The 21,965-nt window shown below is 37.6% G+C and overlaps 1 protein-coding gene across 5 annotated transcripts in view; it reads left to right on the plus strand.

Annotated features, from left to right (window-relative positions):
* The first annotated feature begins 3,000 nt into the window (after positions 1-3,000).
* The window catches only part of bltp3b (bridge-like lipid transfer protein family member 3B), a 34,094-nt gene continuing 15,129 nt past the window's right edge, over positions 3,001-21,965 (plus strand). For all 5 annotated transcript variants that reach the window (XM_058773346.1, XM_058773347.1, XM_058773342.1 and 2 more), the window contains exons 1-13: positions 3,001-3,246; positions 13,066-13,228; positions 15,815-15,853; positions 17,058-17,149; positions 17,423-17,612; positions 17,688-17,828; positions 18,855-19,025; positions 19,208-19,388; positions 19,480-19,563; positions 19,658-19,804; positions 20,875-20,984; positions 21,140-21,281; positions 21,399-21,592. In XM_058773346.1, coding sequence (XP_058629329.1) covers positions 3,203-3,246; positions 13,066-13,228; positions 15,815-15,853; positions 17,058-17,149; positions 17,423-17,612; positions 17,688-17,828; positions 18,855-19,025; positions 19,208-19,388; positions 19,480-19,563; positions 19,658-19,804; positions 20,875-20,984; positions 21,140-21,281; positions 21,399-21,592 — 1,698 coding nt within the window. In that variant the 5' untranslated portion in view covers positions 3,001-3,202. The remainder of the gene's footprint in view (positions 3,247-13,065; positions 13,229-15,814; positions 15,854-17,057; positions 17,150-17,422; positions 17,613-17,687; positions 17,829-18,854; positions 19,026-19,207; positions 19,389-19,479; positions 19,564-19,657; positions 19,805-20,874; positions 20,985-21,139; positions 21,282-21,398; positions 21,593-21,965) is intronic.

Raw genomic sequence — 21,965 nt, forward strand, 5'->3', positions numbered from 1 at the left:
ATAAATCTCTGGTTAAACATTAACATCCTTTACACACTTTCTTCAGAATCAGAATCAGAAAGAGCTTTTATTGCCAAGTATGCTTGCGCATACAAGGAATTTGTTTTAATGTCATAAGCTTCCAGTTTACAGAGACAACAACGACACACATACAATAAAAATAAGATGAGAATAAAAAAAATACACATATATAAATATAAATAAACAAACAAATTTAACTGTTCATAAGTTGGATTGCCTGGAGGAAGAATCTGTTATAATAAATACATGTAATAATAAATACAACAACATTCTGAACACTGTAAGCACATCTACAAAAGTAAGTATACTTCAGCCAAGGAGCTGTGTAAAAGGATAGTTCACCCAAAAATGAAAATATTGGTCTATGACTGTACATGTAGATAGATAGATAGATAGATAGACCCCCATCCCCCATCCCCCAATACAATGGAAGTCAATGGGAACCACCAACTGTTTGGTTACCAGTCATTGTCTTCATCTTTTGTGTGAAGACAAAAGACTGAGGCAGCGGCTGCTGGACCGAGGAGGACTGAGGCAGTGTCTGCTGTACCGAGGAAGACTGAGGCAGCGGCTGCTGGACCGAGGAGGAAGACTGAGGCTGCGGCTGCTGTACCGAGGAAGACTGAGGCTGCGGCTGCTGGACCGAGGAGGACTGAGGCAGTGTGCTGGACTGAGGAAGACTAAGGCTGCGGCTGCTGGGCCGAGGAAGACTGAGACAGCGGCTGCTGGACCGAGGAGGACTGAGGCAGTGTGCTGGACTGAGGAAGACTTAGGCTGCGGCTGCTGGACCGAGGAAGACTGAGGCAGCGGCTGCTGGACCGAGGAGGAAGACTGAGGCTGCGGCTGCTGGACCGAGGAAGACTGAGGCAGCGGCTGCTGGACTGAGGAGGAAGACTGAGGCAGCGGCTGCTGGACTGAGGAGGAAGACTGAGGCAGCGGCTGCTGGACCGAGGAAGACTGAGGCAGCGGCTGCTGGACTGAGGAGGAAGACTGAGGCTGCGGCTGCTGGACCGAGGAGGACTGAGGCAGCGGCTGCTGTACCGTGGAAGACTGAGGCAGCGGCTGCTGGACTGAGGAGGAAGACTGAGGCAGCGGCTGCTGGACCGAGGAAGACTGAGGCAGCGGCTGCTGGACCGAGGAAGACTGAGGCAGCGGCTGCTGGACTGAGGAGGAAGACTGAGGCAGCGGCTGCTGGACTGAGGAGGAAGACTGAGGCAGCGGCTGCTGGACTGAGGAGGAAGACTGAGGCTGCGGCTGCTGGACCGAGGAAGACTGAGGCAGCGGCTGCTGGACTGAGGAGGAAGACTGAGGCAGCGGCTGCTGGACTGAGGAGGAAGACTGAGGCAGCGGCTGCTGGACCGAGGAAGACTGAGGCAGCGGCTGCTGGACCGAGGAGGAAGACTGAGGCTGCGGCTGCTGGACCGAGGAGGAAGACTGAGGCAGCGGCTGCTGGACCGAGGAAGACTGAGGCAGCGGCTGCTGGACTGAGGAGGAAGACTGAGGCAGCGGCTGGACTGAGGAAGACTGAGGCAGCGGCTGCTGGACTGAGGAGGACTGAGGCAGCGGCTGCTGGACCGAGGAGGAAGACTGAGGCTGCGGCTGCTGGACTGAGGAGGAAGAATCAGTATTAGCATGAAATGTTTTTTTGTTTTTTTTTACTCGTGCAGGGGTGTCCAAAGTCGGTCCTGGAGGGCCACTGTCCTGCAGAATTTAGCTCTAACTTGCCTCAACACACCTGCCTAGAAGTTTCTAGTATGCCTAATAAGATCACGATTGGCTGGTTCAGGTGTTTATTGGGGATGGAGCTGAACTCTGCAGGACAGTGGTCCTCCAGGAGCAGGATTGAGCACCTGCTCTAGTGCATATACTGTACAGCAGCATAACAGTATGTAATATAAAAAACGAGCTCTACTTTCAAGGACTGTTAAACTTAATCATACTTTTTGTTGAATTATTATTATTAAATGTAGTTTACTGTTTATTTTAATAGATGTATAATTATTAATAATAATAATAATTAAATCTAAATATTTTACATTTAATCATTTTATTCACAGAAAAACAATATAAATTTGTATAGCTATTGTTAATATGAACTTGTCCTATATTACTTCTGCTGGTTCAGTTTTGCCACTGTATTTATTTTTAAGGGGCTTTATGGGTAACTTTATAAATATAATAGACATAATTAGTCAAATATTATTATTATTATGCTCTTTTTTTAATAAATTATCTTTTTTAATTAATATGTACTATTTATTTTTCTTTCTTTCTTTCTTTTTTTTTAATTGAAGGCATATACAACAAAGCATGGCATAAAATAATCGTGTAAATGGTAACAGGGTATCCGAAATTAATATTGTAATATTTTAAACAAACTTTTTTTTTCAACTTCAAAGATGACATAAAACAATCAAATTAAATAATAAAACAACAAACAACATAAACAATGGGGATGAATTTAAACACTTTTTCTTATGTATATAAAATATTTCCAGCAATATAAATAAATTGATAATGTATTCAAGACACAATACACAACAATACCCTTTAATGTAAAAAAAGTAGTAAATATGTATATATTTATTTTCTTTCTTTTTTCTTTTTTTATTGCATTAAAACAGTAATACAAAGATCAGTTACATTCATAATAGCATCAAATAGCATCATAATAGCATCAAAGGAAATGGGGGGGGGGGGGGGGGATAAAGGGATAGCTTACAAGAAATTTTCCATAAGAAAATAATTCAAAAATTCTATACAATTCTATACTTTGAATATAATACAAAAATATACATTCTATATAATTCTATACTTTGTTTACATAATTCTATACTTTGCTTTTTTATTATGTGCATATTTTTTATAACAAACGCAATGACATGTGTGACGTAAATTTCAAGGCAGAATCCGATTGGCTGAAGGGATTTGGGCGAGCCTCATTTTCATGGGGTGCTCCTGCGCATGCGCGTTCTTACACCGACGCGTCACTGCGCATTCAACATGGACCCGACGGTGAAGCGGTAGCGACGGACGCCTCAACGAGTCATGTTTATATTCTCCCATTACGACGCTTCATTATTCAGAAGAAAACACTCCGGTTGACCGGAGGAAACCTACAATGTACAGCTTCCACAATCTGCCGTCCGTCCTTGGATAAGTGATTGATGAGATACCGGTCATGGCTGGCTTGATCAAGAAACAGATCCTTAAACATCTCTCCAGGTCAGAGCTGATCCCTTCCTGACGGGCTTTACATACATGTCGATGCTCGATTAACACGAATAATGGTTTAAAGGCTGAGATGAGCCCTGCTGATGTGGCTGTGCTGGATGACACATGCTGATGGGTCATAACCGGGGTTTGACAGCTTGCCAGACAAAATGCTGTTGCACTGGGTTGATGTCAAAACACGCTTTGGGTGTCATGTCTCCAGCCAAACGAGTCTGTCTGTTCTCATCTTAATGTTGTTTTTTGTGGGTTAGTGTGATAGAGAGGGTGCTTCATGGCTTGGGATCTTTTTTTAGATTTCCTCTGCCTTGGAAACCACCCCTCATCCCATTCAGACAGGTTAGATCCTTGGTAAGATTTAAGTGGATTCATGACATTGCATGACTGACTGACCCCATTTCTAGTCCTGTGGTGTTATCTGGTTGACACTTAAAGGTCAGTTAATCATCAAATAGTCTAGTAGGATGCCATGTAAACTAAGAATTTATGCAAAGATTTACGACTATGGGACATAAATGAAAGGTTTAGAGTCTGAACTTGGCATCTTGAAGTTGGCATGGAAAAATAAAATCTGTTTTCCACATGCATTTTTTTTTTTTTTAGATTTTAGTGTGAATGATTCATCCATGCATGTTATTTTTTCTTTTTAATTTTTAATTTAAAATGCCATAACCGGATCTCCCAGGTGAAAACATTAGACTTTTCTCTGGTGGTATATACAGCACCAGTCATTTAATTGAATGTATTTGCTACAAGCTCACATTCATCTGGCTCCATCAACAACCAATGCATAGACCCGCCCTAAAATTTTTATTTTCTGATATGCCATTATACTTGAATGTACATCAAAACACAGAAGAAAAAAAACTGTTGCTATTTAAGTTTCACCACAACTTTAAATCATAATATTGGGTGGGTGACGTGTCCACTTGCGTGTCTATGGTGATTTCATTTCACCAGGCCTAGATGGACAGAATTTGACTTTTTTTTGTGATATATTGGATTTAAACATGGTTCAAGGGATTAGAGGTCTGAATAATCAAATTGGCCAAAGATGGAAATCAACCATTCAATAAATATTTGCTCATTTACTCACCCCCATGTTGTTCCAAATTTGTGTGGCTTTCACAAATGGAACATACTTTGAAAAACATTGGCTTCTAAATCAACATTTGACCTCCTTTATACACAAAACATGGATGTTCGGGAGATATGTAGAACTTTATTAATGGCAAGCATTCCAGTTCTGTTAAAATCTTTGGGACATTTAAGGCCACGAATGATAACTATAAAGATAACTATATTAGCATGCGCACCAATGCATGGTAGCGTTCTGTTTATTTAAAGTGCACACTGCAGTTTTGTCATCCGCTGCTTTAAATATTTGAGCCCGTCAAATTTGGATAGATTATGATATCGTTCATCAGCTAAAAAAAAAGTTGCTCTAAAAGCAATTCCAACAATATCACTTTTTGGTGTCACTATCATTATATTTGTGGTTTGAACTGTCAGCCCTGCAGATGGAGGACTCACAGGAGTCACATCAGTTCATTTCTGTTCAGTTTGTTGTGGAAACTTGAATTAAAACTGGGTGGATTGTAAGGATACGGCCTGGGTTCAACAGAAACAATATTTTGCCTTTGCGGCCGAGTGCACATTGTGCCAAATGGTTTCACTATTGTGTGCCATTGTGTCAGTTCTTGAGACCAACCTACCTGCATTATTTATTTCCTCAGTGGAGCGCGTCCAGATGAAATACTACACCTATTCATTCAAAATGACAAAAGAGGCCATTTGGTAAAATGGTGAAGTGTGTCTCATGGTGTTCCTCATTTGATAAGCAGTAGCTCAGGTCCAAGATGTCGACCAGTCAGCGTGATAAAATAAAGATGGTGTTGGATGGCGTCTCATAAGGGTCATAACTTTAGACTGTGCCCTTTGGGTTGGTGTTGGTTGCGCACTCTGCATTTTCTGGAGGAATAGTGGTGCTCAAGGCTCCCTAAAAATGGATAGTGCACTCTGTGGACCTTGATTTATTGTTTATGACGTTGTGTTGAATTAATTTACCACTGAGGGACTTTCACCCAGACTTTGACCTACACAAAATCAAGTTTTCCTCTTGCGGTGGCACTTTTTCAGTCTGTAATAGTCTCATATTTATTGTTATAGCTTATCAAACATGTTGGGTAAGTTCCAATCGCCAAATATGAAGTGGACTTAAGAGAGTATGCGGCCATCTTGCGTTCAATTTCAAACCATAGAGTATAAAACAGCATGGGGAACAAGTAAACATAACACTTCACAGGAAATGGAAAGGGAAATTTCCCCACCGGTCTTTGTGCACCACCTTGTGTGGTTCTAATTAAAGCAGTGAAGCTATTTTGAATATAGTGTTTTATATTATATTTTTATAAATATAGTATATTTATATTTAAAATATTTTTAAACATATAATAATATTTGGTATATAGGTTTGTTGTTGTCTGATTTAGTGAAAATCAGAAGAGGTCTGATTGAAGCTGTAGGCAGTCAAAGGAATGAAACATGCTTGGCCTGTATTTCTAGTCTCTGGCCCCCATTTTAGAAGATAAATCAGATAATGCAGACCTGTCTGTTAGTGTGTGTTCATGGCAAATCTGGGTAGAAACTCTTGTGGTGGTCATTGAGGCTGTTTTTACCCTCTTATAACTAGTTTTCTGCATAGCGCATCATGAACTCCAAGCCAGAATGAGAAAATATTTCCATCATAGTAATTCTTAAGATCAGGGTTTATCTAAAGGAATAGTTCATTCAGTAATGCTATCATTTACTTGCCATCATGTTGTTCTAAACCGTACGACCCAAAAGAGCTGCTCTGTTCTATATAATTGAAGTGAACGGGAACCAGGGACGGTCAAGCTTCAAAAACAAAAACAAAAAAACTTTTAAAAGACGAATGCCATGTTCCAAGTTTTCTGAAGCAATACAAGATGTCTCCGTGAGGAATTTTTTCCTGGCAGCTTTAGTCACCATTCACTGAATGGAAAAGAGCAGCACGAACATCTTACTAAACTTCTTGTTTTGTGCTCCACGGAAGAATGGGTAATTGAATTTAATAAATTAAGAAGAATCAAGTCACACAAACATTAAAGTAACATAAGACTCAACAACACATTTGTTTCATTGCCAAAATTGTTTAAGTGGAAGAATTTGTATAAAATCAATATTTACAAAGAAAAAATGTAGTGGTCTGACTGACACAATTGAACAGCCGCATCCCCAGGTGCATTTTCTGCAGCAACTGTCACTAACGGTGACTGCGTTTTAGCATTGATCAGCTGGATAGCAAGGTAATTGACAAGCAACATGTGGCACTTTAGCAGCTTTTGGTCGATTATGTTGATAGCAGTCTTTTCCTGTTAGGCCGGGACTCAAACAGAATCAGGATACAGGGTTTGTTCCACAAAACGAAGCTGAGCTCTCACGTGAACTGAAGTGAAACTTAAAGCACCTCATTGGATTTAGCCGAAAGGAAGTTGGCTGATCTCACCTGCACATTCAAGGCCTCAGAAAATGCTTGTGTACTTTCCCCGTGATTCACCCTTTGGTAGTTAGACTTGGGCGTTTTAGCTTCACAGTCTTATAAGGAAATGCAAATCTAAGCCTACATATTTTCAAAAATGTCTGCGTTGGTGGGTTGTCGAACATCGACTGTGTTAAACAGCTAGTCAGCATTAAGAAGAGCCAATATAATTAGGCTGATTTTGCATCATGGACTGTATTGAATACTATGCAATAAAAGACGTCTTTCTATAGAATTTATTCAAACTTTTAAAATTGTTTTCATGAACTGATTTAAAACTTGAACAAAAATGACAAAAGTTGCTTTGGCAGCTAGCTGAAATAAACAGGAAATATATTTAAAAAAGCCATTCAAAACATTAATTAATACTGTAATAAAATGTAAATAATACTAAAATAAGGTTGCATGCAAAACAAACAGTAATAAAACAATCAGTTTGGTCTGATTTCAGTTGGTCTCTTTTCAGTTAATCAAAACCATACAGCGATTGACTCCTAGGAGTTGTTTCTTTTAATTAATAGTTCGGAAAGCTTGTATATATTATAACTTATAACTTGTATATACACCCAAATGAATCACTGCTTCTTTTTTTTGGTCCCACTTTACATTAGGTGGCCTTAACTACTATTTACTTACATTTGAATTAATCATTGGGTACAATGCACTTATTGTGTACATACATGTTTTTACATTGTACTTATATTTTTAAAAATACCTATATGTAATTGCATCTGTAATTAATTTCTGTAATTACATTTATAATTACACTGTTGACCCATCCCTTACACCTTAACCCACCCTTAAATCTACCCAAACCACCAAACCTGTCCTTAACCTTACCCGTATCCCACCTCAGTAGCAGCAAAAGTGTTTTGAAATACAGTATGAACACAATAAGTACATTGTACTTATTTTTTGATGTAAGTACATAGTAGTTAAGGCCACCTAATATAAAGTGGGACCTTTTTTTTTTAAATTACTGCTTCTTTCACAATATGCTATGTTATGTCCTTCGAGAAGTTCATGAAATGATTTATTGGGCATAAGCCTAGGTCTTTGTTTAAATAGCAAGCGATTTAGTTCTGGTCCATATCTTGTGTTGATCAGTCCTTGTAGGTCATAAAAAAGCAATAATTTCTTCTGTCTGCAGAAAACCCCTTAAGTGAAGTAACCGTCTATTCTCGTTTACCACTTCTATGCTCTTTATCCTTGCTGTTGCCAGTGTTATCACCATGACGACCTTCCTCAGGTTCTGTCCCTCAGCTGTTGTTTTCTAATGACTCCCATTGGACACTAATTCTTTTCCCGCCCAGAATTTGTCCACACACCTCTGTTGATTTTGGCTAGTCTAAAACCTTGTGCTGAGATATGCTGTAGATGCTCAGGACCGAGTACTCTCTCTCGTGGCTCTTGTGTTTGTGGGATGTTTGTTTATGTGTGTATCATTGTGACATTTGCAGAGGGTCTATGAGGGCGTCTGTCGTCCTGTGAATAACTGCTGCGTTTGGGCTATTCAGAGCTCTCCTTCTGTGTCCTTGGCGTAAAGCATTAGATTAGTAAGTCACCATAACTGGGGCATAATCTCCTTCAAGCATGTCATTCAAGAGATGCCCACACTTTGAAATTCATCCAGTGAGTGCAGGGATACAAGCTGCTATTATGGTTGCTATTATGTTATGACAAGTTTTTTTTTTACTTGATATGTTAAAAATAATGTACTTTTCTGGTGATATTTTGCATATCAGTGCACAGTATTCCAAAAGAGAACAAAAATGTTTGTTTTTGTAATCGATAATCTAAATGTTTGACCTTTCAAACAGTGTTCTATTTCAAGTGACATCATCAAGGCCGCATAAGTTTCAACCAATGAGTGCAGGCGTGTCATGTTTCAAAAGTGCCTAGACAGTAGTGAAACATTTTCTCACAAGACACTGTATCTTGTCTTAACTCGATTTCTAATTTCTTGACAGTATTTTAGTGATTAATAATCTGTTCAGTATTGGTCTTTTCAATTTTATTGCTGTTTCTGCCATTTTCATAAGATCAATATGTCACTCAAGGCCATGTATTACAGTGATTCGCTCTGTTAATTGCTGTGTGGTGAATATAGCACGACTTGATTGACTTTATGAAATAGTAGCAATTTAAAATAGACCAGTTACATTCTGATCAGAATTTAAAAATTGTCATTTAATGTAGTTTATACCTATTATACATTAACTATTACCAGTAACTTTGAATGTGCCTCATCCACATATTAAAGGAAAAGTTAAACCAAAAAAGACAATTTGCTCACCTACAGGCCATCCAAGATGTAGATGAGTTAGTTTTCTTCATCGGAACAGATTTGGAGAAATTTAGCATCACATAACTTGATCACCACTGGATCCTCTGCAGTGAATGGGTGCCGTCAGAATGAGAGTGCAAACAACTGATAAAAACACCACAATAATCCACATGACTACAGTCCATAAATGAACGTCTTGTGAAGTGGAAAGCTGCATGTTTGTAAGAAACAAATCCATATAAGGCCTCTTAACTTAAAACCTCTACTGGCCAAAATTGCAGTCCATAATCCATAATAACACTTCCTGCAGTGAAGAAGTTTTTCCCCTTTTGTCCTCTCGCATCAAAATCCACCGACATATTTGTCCAGAACTGTTTTGGACTGTTTTCACTTGTAAACAGTGCTTGATCTGTGCATATTTCTCATCTGATTCAGACAACTGAATGGAGAAAGCAATATTATGGATAGAGGACTTGTACTGAAGCAAAGGTTTGAAGTTAAAAATAGATGAATTTTTTAACATGTAGTCATATTTAAATGCACACAGCAAAATGAAACCCATTAATTCAGATCCTGCATACACGTTCTAATGTGTGAGTTCATTCTGTGCGGCTTTGGGCATATTATGTGATAGATGATGGTATGAATGGGTGTCTGTGCATCTGACAGTGTGGTCTTGTGCTGTTAGGCCAAACACCGCCCTCATATCAGTTCAACAGTGCTGGTATCACTGGGACAGAATGTGTTGACTGTTAAAACACTGCTTGTTTTGTAGGAGGCTGCTTATAATTTTTCAATGGCATTTTTGTCGTCTAGGATGGGTGGTTTACATCATGTAATTGTAGAAATAAACTTGGAATTTGTACCTGACCTTCTTCAACACTGAAATTATCTTTAAAAGCAAATAAAGTTGTATTTTCCTCAGTTTTGCTAATAGATGATCCAGGTGTAGTTAAATTTGAGCCTATACCTGATGTCACCTGGCTGGCATCTGTCCGATCTCTTCACAGTAGTGATGGAGCGTTCTTAGGACTGACCTGATATCTGATATCAGAGAATGAAGGTAGGCCATGTCTGAATGAATATTTAACTGTTTGCAGAGCACGGCTACGTAATGCAGAGGCCAGACTATTCAAATTTCATTTTGAACTGCCGTGTCTATGGAAGTTTTCACACTCTCTGTCTCATGTTTGGTTTTGTTTCTCACACACAGAGTGATGAACAAGCCCACGCAGGGCTCATTGCACAGCGGCGGTTTAATAATTCACACCACAGTTTTGTGGAGACTAAGAATAAAGGAAATTTGTCTGCCTCATCAACATTCAACTTTTTTTTGCTGCTTCCTCCACACTTCCATCATTCAATACAAAAATAAATCACAAAACAATCAGTTTTATACAAGTATTCATTTGCATTGTTTTAATTTGTTTCTTTGCATTTATTTGTGTGTTAAGTTTTCTTTGATTGAATTTAAAGCTTAATTTAATTTATTTTTGCTTCTCTTTAAATTTAGTTTTTAAATTGTAATTCTATTTAATTTAATTGTTTTTAGATATTTATACTATAATGTCATTGATTGTGTATCATTTTTAAAAATCTTTTTATTCATTCTTTTAAATTGAAATGAATTTAAGTACATTTTTATATTTAATTTAATTATATTTATAATAAACCTTCATTTATTTAATTATTTATAATATAAAAATAATATAATAATTACATTATTATTTTAATTACATATAATTATTTTATTTATTTTATTTTTTCTTATTGCATTAAGATGGGGCCTGTTCCATAAAACAAATTTACCAAATAAGCCAGGCTTATTTCAGTTAGTCTGACTTATTGTCAGTTGATTTGGTTCAAAATAAGTCAGACTAACTGAAATAAGTTTTATGAAACAGGCCCCAGGATTATTAAAAGAGACTCATAGGAAAGTGAGTGTCACAGTTTCCGACCTTTAGACACTTTCATCCTTATTCAGTCTTTGGAAACATTTGTTATCTCTCCTAACTTCACCTACATGAACTAAAGTACAGTTGTTTCTAGGTTTCCAGGCCAGTGGTTACCTCAGTGCAGCTTTTAAACACTTAGTTGCCTCTGTATTTGAAGCTTTGAAGTTATTGAAGTGGATATTGGTGTTTTGTCCCTCAGTAATTAGACTTTAATAATCTGCTTGTAGTTCTTTATATAGAGCTCTTTATTTGATTCTGTTAGAGTGAGATAGTTGTGAAACAGGATTAACCGGCCATCTAAGGGTGTTCTCTCAAATGCAGATTACACCTAGTCTGGGACCTAATTACACAGTTAACGGTGACTCTCAAAAGAGCAATCATTTTTAGTCTAGATTTTGGTTTGTGTCAGAGAGAACTGTTCGCTGCTGTTAAACATGCTCTGGGCTGAAGGTTAAATAAACAGGCCATCCAACATCTTCAAGCTATTCATGACACACAAAAACAGTTTTTGCCCAGACTAGCATTGACCTTGGCCACATCATAGGCTTTGAGTGACCGGTTTTTCCGCACCCTGACCTGTTTGTGTCATTAGCCCGCCGAGAGAAAACAGCTGAAGGAAATGATAACAAATGAGTTCTGTTATCAGCCTCGGTGCTGAGAGTTGTGCAGAGAACATTGCACTTGCGGGAACCCTCTTAAACATTAACTGAAAAATCAATGTGCTCAGAAACAGAAGGTCACGACCTCTGTGTGAGCTCTCCTCAGATTCTCTGGGTCACTGAAACCGATGTGCATTTGGATCCTCAGGGTGGCTACATGTGCGAAGAACATCATAGAACACTTCAAATATATTTATTTAATTGTTGATTAGAATATATCGGCAGGGCATAGATGAAAAACATGGCCTGTCTGTGACCTCCAAATGCAAATGTAACAACTTTTCCCCCGTTGGCAGTCATATTTGTTTTAATTGTTTGTGGGGTTGCATTTTTACCCATGAAATAATCTCCAGTAAAAGAGCACAACAGTGGGAGCATTTACTCTCCGCTAAATGACCATGATGGGATGGATGGATGAATGAATAATGAATGAATAGCTTCCAGTGTACGATAAATGACCAGCAATAGTTCTGGATTGCCTGAGGCTACAATGTTAAATGACGTAAATAATTATTTCTGATTCCTTTATTCATTAACCGTCTATTCTACAGAACCAGAATGTGTTTTTGGATGAAATCGGACCAAATAATTTCACATAGCCTACAGTACACAGTTCGAGTTGAATCTGTTACTCTCCACTGAAAATGAATGACTTCCAGTAAATTCATTTTAAATGGTTGTTTAGGTTTTTTAGTGTTTTGTTTTTACTTTCTTTTGTCAAAATATATATTTAAAATGATTTAATATTTAATGCTGAGCAGGACATTTCAGAATCACACACACGTTCTTAATATTAATTGCAGATCCATGCAGAGCCCAGTATTTCTTAAACATGTTTTATTATATTGTGCTGGTTTAAGCTCTCTTAGGAAATATTACTCTGCAAAGTACTTTAGTCAAATTTTTACAGTGTCAACCGTGAATTAATAATAATAATAATAATGGTTACATTAAAATAGTCTAGTCATATTAATTAAAATATTGATTAATAATTATTTTATAATTATACTAATAATATTGGTCACATTTTAAGGTCTAATTCTCACTATTAACAATTTAATTAAGTGAAAAGAGCTTTTTCTAGCAAGTAATGTCTTTAATCATCCGTTATTGAACTTAAGCATATTTGAAACATTTCTCACACACACACACAAACTCACACGTCTCAAGTGGTGGGTGGTAACAGCACAGCTCACCGGTTTGCTTGCTTGTAAAGCTGTAATTACAGTTAAGAGAGAGAGCCATTAAACCATAATGAAAAACTGCAATGTGCTTCTTTTTTTTCATCTTACTGATTTTATTCCCTGATTTCTCCCTGTTCCTCTCTCTCTTTCTTTCTCTTTTCTGCAGGTTCGCTAAGAACCTCTCCCCAGATAAGATTAATCTGAGCACTCTGAAAGGGGAGGGCCAGCTTACCAACCTGGAGCTGGATGAGGAGGTTTTGCAGAACATGTTGGATCTGCCCACCTGGCTCGCCATTAATAAAGTCTTCTGCAACAAGGCCGCCATCCGGGTAAGAAACGCCCCTGCTTCTTGATGACATCACCATGAGTCCCTCTGACACCAGTATTGTAGAATCAGCTGGGAAGATAATTAAGCTCAACTGTCTAGACTTGTATTCAATTATTAGACTGCATAGACAGTTATTAGAGATTTTTTTGTTGTATAGGATGTTGTCGTGTAATACTCACTTAAAGGTAATCTTTAAAAATATAATAAGTTGATTAGGTTACATGTAATCTTTAGCAAATCTCAAAGTGAACATTCATAAAGTACATGATAATATTGTCTAAGTACATTCACGTGTAGTGTTTAAAATGCTTTATTTTAATTTTCAGTGTTTTTTTTAATTATTTAAAAAATATATATTTAAAATATTTTACCTTTACAAAAGCCATCATTTGAAGATATTATTTTAATTATTACTAAAATAATAATAATAATAATAATGTAATTTGTAATTATTATTGCTGTTAGTATTAATAATAATAGTAGTAGAAGCAGTAGTAGTAATAAAAACAATAATGATTATATTATATTTAAAAGTACATATTTTAACATCACAACTGCAGAACACAGTTTATGACATAGTTTAACTCTGAGTTCTTGTCATATTTTATTACCATAAACTATAGCGAATAACTGTGGTAATGTGAGAAATGTTGAAGGTGTCTGAATAAATTTTGGTTTGACTGTATCTATTTGATAAATGAAGTTAAGCAATTAACATTATGCATACTCTTTTTGTTTCTTTACCCAATATTTAAAAAAATTACAAATGCAAAGAAAATATCGGTATCGTTACTCTGTTTCGGCAAGTGCCAAAAATAAAAGTATCGGTATCGGGCATGTACTGGAAAAAGTGGTATCGGTGCATCCCTATTTAAAAGTACATATTTTAACATCACTGCAATACACATAAGCCTTTTGATATCACATTTGAACATAATGCTGTTAGTATTAATAATAATAATAGTAGTAGTAGTAGTAGAAGCAGTTGTAGTAATAAAAACAATAATGATGATTATTAATAATAATAATAATTATTATTATTATTAGTTATTTTATTATTCTTATTATTATGGCTATTAATAATAGTAATAATAGTCATACTATTTTTTTTAAACAATAATATACACCAGCTTTCATCATATTTATAAGTACATATTTTAACATCACCACTGCAATACATACTAAGCAAAGTCTTGCACCACATTTGATAACATTAGGAAACCAGACAGCAGGTTTGTGGTGAGGAAAGACAGTGACTGAGCTCTGTAACTTTAACAGCAAATCTAAGACAGCACACTGACCATGCAAACCTCAATAGAGCAAATGACACAATGTTATTTTGAATGGCTCAGTATTGTCATAACAATGACTCAACAGTTGCAGGAAGCATTGTAGTAATTAAAACCTGACATTATAGATGATGTTTTTGAACAAACACCACATAATTTCCCTGTCCTGTTATTTCGGTCTATAGAGCTAAACCAAGACAGGCTGATCTTGTAGTTTTACTTTCTACTTCTACTTGAGCTTTTCCTTTCTCTCTTCCTCTTTCTGGCCCCAGTAGACCTTTCCATCCTTCACTCTGGCATCAATTATCTAGTAGTCTGCTACAGTTTTCCACAACTATTATTGGCCGTTCCTCCATTCTTGTCTAGACATGCTCAGCCACGTAGTTGTTTAATGAAACCTCAATGGATGTCATTGTGTGTATTGATAAAATACGATAGCCGCAGCTGTTCTGAGGGTCAGTGCGACCCTTGTGACGCAATCTGATTGGTTAAATGAAGCTCACACCTGCATAATGACTGACAGAGAGAAAGGATGGTGTCTATGATGAACCTCAGCAATAGATCTAGCCTTTGAAATGCTCCTTTTCCTATTCCTTTCCCTCTGTTCGTCTCCTCCTTTATTATTCCTCTCTATGATCTCCTAACATCAGTTTTAGTATATTTCAATGCCTAATATTCATGCTGAAGCTTTTTAACTCTCTACTTTCACATCCATATTCGAGTGCAGAGGAAATGAAATAGTTTTTTTTTTTTCTTCTCTTTAGAAATGAGTGCATGTGTGTTTCTTGTCCCTTTCTGACTCGTACAGTTTTCTGCCTCTGGCTGTGCTCCAGGTGCTTGTGAACGCTCACTGACGCACTGGAAAAAACTGTTCTCTCTCTCTCTCTCTCTCTCTCTCACACACACACACCTTAGAAGTTAAATTAGTGAGGGCCTTTCATTGATGCAGTGGTATTCATACTCAGCAAACTGGTAGAGATTATTAGATTTGAAGAACGTGAGCCTTTCAAATATCCTCAAGTCGATTTTTGACGTTTCACTATATGTCTGAGAGTGTTTGGCTGTCACAAATATAGCCATAAAAGGAATACAATAAGGTCAATCTTTAAAGTGTGTTTTTATGTAGAAAATTACAGCAATATTATTAACACACACCAACACAGACATGATTACATGCATCATATCTTAGCAAAGGTACTGCAAACAGTGCCTAATTACCGGCTGTGTGCTTTAATTATAAAGGACAATATTGCTTATCCTGTAAATATATTTTTCCTTTGTGTGTGTGTGCGCGCTAGATCCCATGGACCAAGCTGAAGACTCATCCAATCACTCTGGTAATAACACTTTATAAAAAATATTTTGTCTTTACTATTTAATTTAATTTAATTTAATTTTTTGTTTTTGTGGTTTTGTTTTGCTGTTTTTTGCTTTTTTTGTTTTGTTTCACAATTGTTTTTGTTTGTTTTATGTTTTTGTTTCGCTGGTTTTTGCTTTTTTGTTTTATGCTGTTTTTGTTTTGCTTTTTTGGTCTTTGTGGTGTTTGTTGTTGTGTTTTTTGTAGGACTGTCAATCGATTAAAATATTTAATCGCGATTAATCGCATGATTTTCGCAACTTAATCACACATTTTTATCTGTTCTAAATGTACCTTAAATTAATACTTTTCATGTTTTCATACTCTAATCAACATGGGCAATGACAAATATGGATGCTTTATGCAATATTTGTTTATTATTAGTGAAACCATAGTTTCATAGAGCATGAAGACTAGAAATGTTTCAAAGATTATAGATGTTTTTCAAATAACTTGTTCATGTCTATTAGACACATGAAAAAGAAATAGCAGGTTCCCATTACTTATCTTTCTTTGCACTGAGCAATTTACTTACACAAACCTGTTTACATTTTCACAGGACAGGACAGCTCACTTCTTTTGAACATGCAAAATGTACATTTATTATTTATTTTTAAATTTTTTTGCCTCTCTGTGCCCACATACTGTATTTTGACGCAGCTAAATTCTTCATTCTAAATTCGTTAAATAAAGTTTTCATTGATATATTTTACTGTGTCTGTTGTCAGACAATGGAATGAATATGAAATAGTGACTAAAACGCGACCCACTAAATAACCAGCTCTCCCTTCCAAGATGTTAATCTGCACAAAAATCCTGATTTATAATCCAGCCATCGTCTGATAAAATCAAATAGGCTATACATAAAATAAAGACAATAGCTTTTGCTTAAGTCTGAAAAGTCGCTAAGTTGGCAACATTGTCAGCATCTCCATCCATTTCCATTTCTCCAACTATAGTAGTACGGGCTAAGCCACGGGTCAAACAGAAAATGTGCGCTGCGTTAATCGCGCGTTTATAAAATTAGTGCCGTTAATATGAATTTGCGTTAATACGTTATTAACGCGTTAACTTTGACAGCCCTAGTTTTTTGTTGTTGTTTTGTTTGAGGCACTGCTTTGATTAAAGGCATAAAAGACATTTTCTGCAGCTTAATTATTGCAACTGTAAATCATGTCTTTCAGTCTTTGGATAAAGTCGTCATGGAGATGAGCACCTGTGACGAGCCTCGCCCTCCCAATGGTCCATCACCCATCGCAACAGCCTCGGGTCAAAGGTCAGTTTCAGTTGAGCAGCTTTATCTGCCTTGATTTGTATCTCTCCTCTGCTGCTTCCTGTTTTGATGGTTCCTTCTGTCATGTAAAACCTGGAGGTATATAAAATGTGCCTTGAAAAGCCATGGAAAAGATTATTTCTTTTTGCATTTGTTTTTGTTTGTTTGTTTGTTGTGAGAGCTAGATATTGTTTTTGGCGAAAACTTGTTGTAGTGTAAAACTTGCTCGCAAGCCTAATATAATGTTTATTTATAATCTTATTCTCTCTTTGCCAGTGAATATGGTTTTGCGGAGAAGGTTGTGGAGGGCATCTCTCTCTCTGTGAACTCCATAGTTATCCGCATCAGCGCCAAAGCCTTTAACGCCTCCTTCGAGCTCTCGCAGCTCCAGGTCTACAGCGTTAACACCAGCTGGGCCGCCGGTGACCTCCGATACACACGCATCCTGGACCCCACACGAGGAGAGGTGACAACAGATACCTATGGTTTTGTGGATTGTATGAGGTATGCGTTTATATGTTAATACCATGATTTGTTTTAGATCCTAACATTTAAGGAAGTGAGCTGGCAGATGATCAGGATTGAAGCAGACGCCATCCAGAACACAGAACATGAGGTCGTCAGTGCCCCCATACGCCTCATCACCAACCAGTCAAAGATCAGAGTCACTTTAAAGAGGAGGGTAAGGATGCATACATGCTCCTTTCACACGCTCAAACAGAAGCAGGTGGTTAAATGTTCAAAATGAAATCCAAACTGTCAATCTTTGGATAACTCTGTACTAGCATGTGTATTTTTAAGAGTGTGTGTAGCACTCATTCTTCTGCGGATCAGCTCTGAGCTCTGCAGGCAGCCGGGATACATTTCTCTGTTGGTTGTCTGAATATTGGCAGCTGATTAGAGGGTTTTTATTTTGGTAGCATCCAGGCCTCACATAAAAACAAATGCAAACAAACTCTGTACATTTAGTATGTTCAAATTATGCAAGATCAAATGAAATGCAGTTGAAAATCTGGGTTTTAAATTCCTTCATAAACCTGGAAAACAATTTGTTTAAAAAAAGTCAATAAAACATCATGATGTAACAGTAAGAGGAAAATTGAAGATTCTAAACTGTATTAAAAATAAAATCAAAATAAAACTAAACAATATAGGCTAAAGCTTGAATGCTGGTGTCATTAAACCATAAAACAAATATTAAGACATTGAACAATATAATACAGACATACAACAATATAATATGTGCAGCATAAATACAATTGTACAATTTATTTATTTATTTTTTTTTTAAATAGAATTACTTTTTTATTCATTATTAACTGTCAGTAAAGACAAGTTAAAAAGATTTATTTTTTACAGTAAATAAATGCTGTTCTTCTGAACGTTCTACTCATTAAAGAATCCTGAAAATAAAATGTATCATGGTTTCCACAACTGGTTTCCGCTTTGGTAATAATGTTTCTTGAGCACCAAATCAGGATATAAGAATGATTTTTGAAGGATCATGTGACACTGAAGACTAGTATTCGCCTTTGCCATCACAGGAATAAATTATATTTTAAAATGTATTGAAATGTAAAACAGTTATTTAAAATTGCAATAACGGTCTTGGCAAGCTAAATAGACTTCTTTAAAAAACATTACTATGATTACTTGTGTGAGATGCTACAGTATGTGCCTCACAGCTGTATGTCCATGCTTTTTCCAGATGAAAGACTGTAATGTTATTGCATCAAAGCTGATTCTGATCCTGGACGACCTGCTGTGGGTGCTGACGGACTCTCAGCTCAAGGCCATGTTGCAGTATGCTAAGTCTCTTAGTGAAGCCATGGAGAAATCAGCCGCACAGAGGAAGAGCATGGCCCCCGACACCACACAGGTGTGTGTTTCATGCCACTTCCTCGTCTCCTTCACTAATCAGCCACACCACCTGTTTCAGACTACCTCTTTTTTTAAATTTTGCTTTCTATTCTAAAAATTTTATTTTGGTGCCCCCTACTGGTTGTACATTTTAGTCCTAGATTTTACATTGGTGATGTGTCAAATTTCTGGTGTTTTTAGGTAACACCGGCACCCCCCTCAGCCCAGCAGGTGCGCACACAGCAGGCTTCAGCCACAGCAGATCAGAGTGCTTCTATGGCACGACTGTTTAACTCCTATGATGTTCGTGAGACCTCACACCACCTCCAAATCATACATCTAGACCTGCATATCTGCGACGACACCAATGCCAAGGACAGAGGTACCACATATGCACACATAATACTGTTAACTCCAAAGTGTGTTACAGAGTTCTGTGTTAAGCTGAAATATGTGTCTTTTTCACTCTGCAGGAATTAATAAGAGATTAGATGGTGGTGCAATGCAGTTGTCCTTCAGCTCTATCAGCGTAGATTATTATCCCTACCACAAAGCTGGTAAACTCCTCAAACACATTAGATCCTTACTGTAATAACCTGTTAAACAGGAAGATGTTCAGATTATGAAAACATCATTCTTTCTCTCTCTCAGGTGAGACCTGCATGCACTGGATGCATTATGGCGAGGCCACAAAGTCTCGTGAAACCTGGGCCCGTTCTCTCCTGGACGAGTTTAAGTCTAATGTGGAAATGCTCAAAAATGCAGTCAGTGGCCAGAACCAGAGCTCCCCTCAGCACGGTGAGAACGTCCTGCCGGTTAACACTTTGATTGGCTAATTTCATCTCATTGTAATTGAAATGGATGAATTTCATGCAACCTATCAAGAACATGTCTAGATCATATTTGACCCCAAAATTAAAAGAAAAAAATAAGAACTTCTGACATTATTTTCATGACTATTAAAACCCATTTTCCCATGTGTGTGTGTGTGTGTGTGTGTGTGTGTGTGTGTGTGTGTGTGTATGTATGCATGTATGTCTAACATTCATTTTTACAATACATTTACATAAAAAAAATATGCATAAAGACAACTGGATGCATTATGGTAATGAGAAATTGTGCGCAAAATGTTATGAAAATAATATAAAAATCAGTTTCATTAATTTATTTGTTTGTTCATTTATTTTTAGGGGGTGATTTTTGGGTCAAATGTGATAGGACACTGGTTATTTAATTGACAGCTGTTGTCAATAGATTCATAGATCTGGATATCTGCTCACCATACATCTGATATAGCAAGAATTTGTGACACTTTATTTTAAGGGCTCTTCACAAAGACACTTTCAGATGACACTGACTACTTAGTTTTGGGTTGTAGTTGTGTTTATGGCTAGCGACAGGTCTTCCATCTGGCCTCTGAGAGTATAGCAGAGTCTTTGTATAAGGGCCTTTAGCTAAAGTGTTACAGTTTTTATCTCAGTAGCATAGTACGACTAATGTTTATGAGTACATTATGATCATGGATTTAATTTTGAATTCATTGGAATGTGTTTTGCTGTGGCCATTAAGTGTGTCCTGGTAGCAGCTAACACCTGTCCTAGTTTGAGAGGTTTTTTTGCGTAATGGGTTCTGTGTCCCCAGTCCATCAGTCGATTGTCTTAGAGGCGAAGGGTGGAGGGATAATGGTTAGGGAGCTGGACTCAGGCCCAGATGGCTTGTGGCCGCTCTCCCCCATGGCCAACTGCTGCTGGTGTCTGGAGACAGGTACCTCTCTGGTGTGCGTTTGAGGTGCCTCACAAACACATGGCTGCGGTTTGTGCAGATGGTCCACTATGTTTGTGATGTCTGAGTTTATGTGTTTCCTTCAGGAAAGATCTCCACCAGCTCCAGCACTTCCTTCTCGCCCCCACCTTCACCGAGAACCCAACTCATGTCCAGCTCAATTGTGCTACGGATGGCAGATTTCAACATCTATCAGGTTTGTATGGAAGAATACACATACAATATTTAATTGTTTCAAATTCAAATGTGTTTCATCAAGATGCATCAGTTCTGTCATCACTGACAGAGTAAATGATGAAATTTTTATTAATAAATCACCCTTTAAAAGTTGATTGTTCTGCTGTGTTGAAGGTGTCTACAGCAGACCAGTCACGCTCAAGTCCTCAAAGCATGATCTCCTGCAATAAGAAATCCCTCTACCTCCCCCAAGAGATGCCGGCTATCCACGCTGAATTCACAGAGTACTACTTCACGGATGGCAAAGACTATCCTAGTAAGACAGAAGTGACAACCTCCATCATAAATGCTGACAAAATCAGAATATTCACTTAGTATCTCAGTTCAACTCAAGCATTCCATGAATTGACATGAATAAATTCTCTCTCTGCAGTCCCTTGTCCCAACCTGTATGTGCAGATGAATGCGCTACAGCTGGTGCTTGACTCTCGCAGTCTGGTTTGGCTCAATCTGTTTGCGCTGGACCTTCGTCAGAGCTTAGAACAATTTATGGAGCTGTACAAACTCAATGACTCGCAGAAACCTGACGAACATGTAGATATCAGAGTGGACGGACTCATGCTGAAGGTAGTTCTTACTTACATTAACTTAAACTGCACAGTTTAGCTTCATCCCTAATCAAATGGAACATTTCCACTGAGCGGTATGGGTCAGTACAGTACAATACGGTACGATTCAGGATGGTACACCTTGGTCAGGCTTGTGTTTTCACTGGCAACAGAACCCTTACTTGATAGACGTGGTGTATGCCGGAAAGAAGCGATCGACGTCATTCTTGCACAAAGAAAAAAGCGTTTTCTGTGTATATGTGTGTGAAAATATAAAATTATAAAATACACTGATATATTTTTTTGTTTGCGCACTCTGATGTAAACAAGCCCAACACGCATGAGCATGAATGAGTGAAGGAGACGCTTCATTCCCCTTGTAGCATGCACAA

The sequence above is a fragment of the Onychostoma macrolepis genome, chromosome 04, assembly GCF_012432095.1.
Source record: "Onychostoma macrolepis isolate SWU-2019 chromosome 04, ASM1243209v1, whole genome shotgun sequence".
Classification (NCBI taxonomy): domain Eukaryota; kingdom Metazoa; phylum Chordata; class Actinopteri; order Cypriniformes; family Cyprinidae; genus Onychostoma; species Onychostoma macrolepis.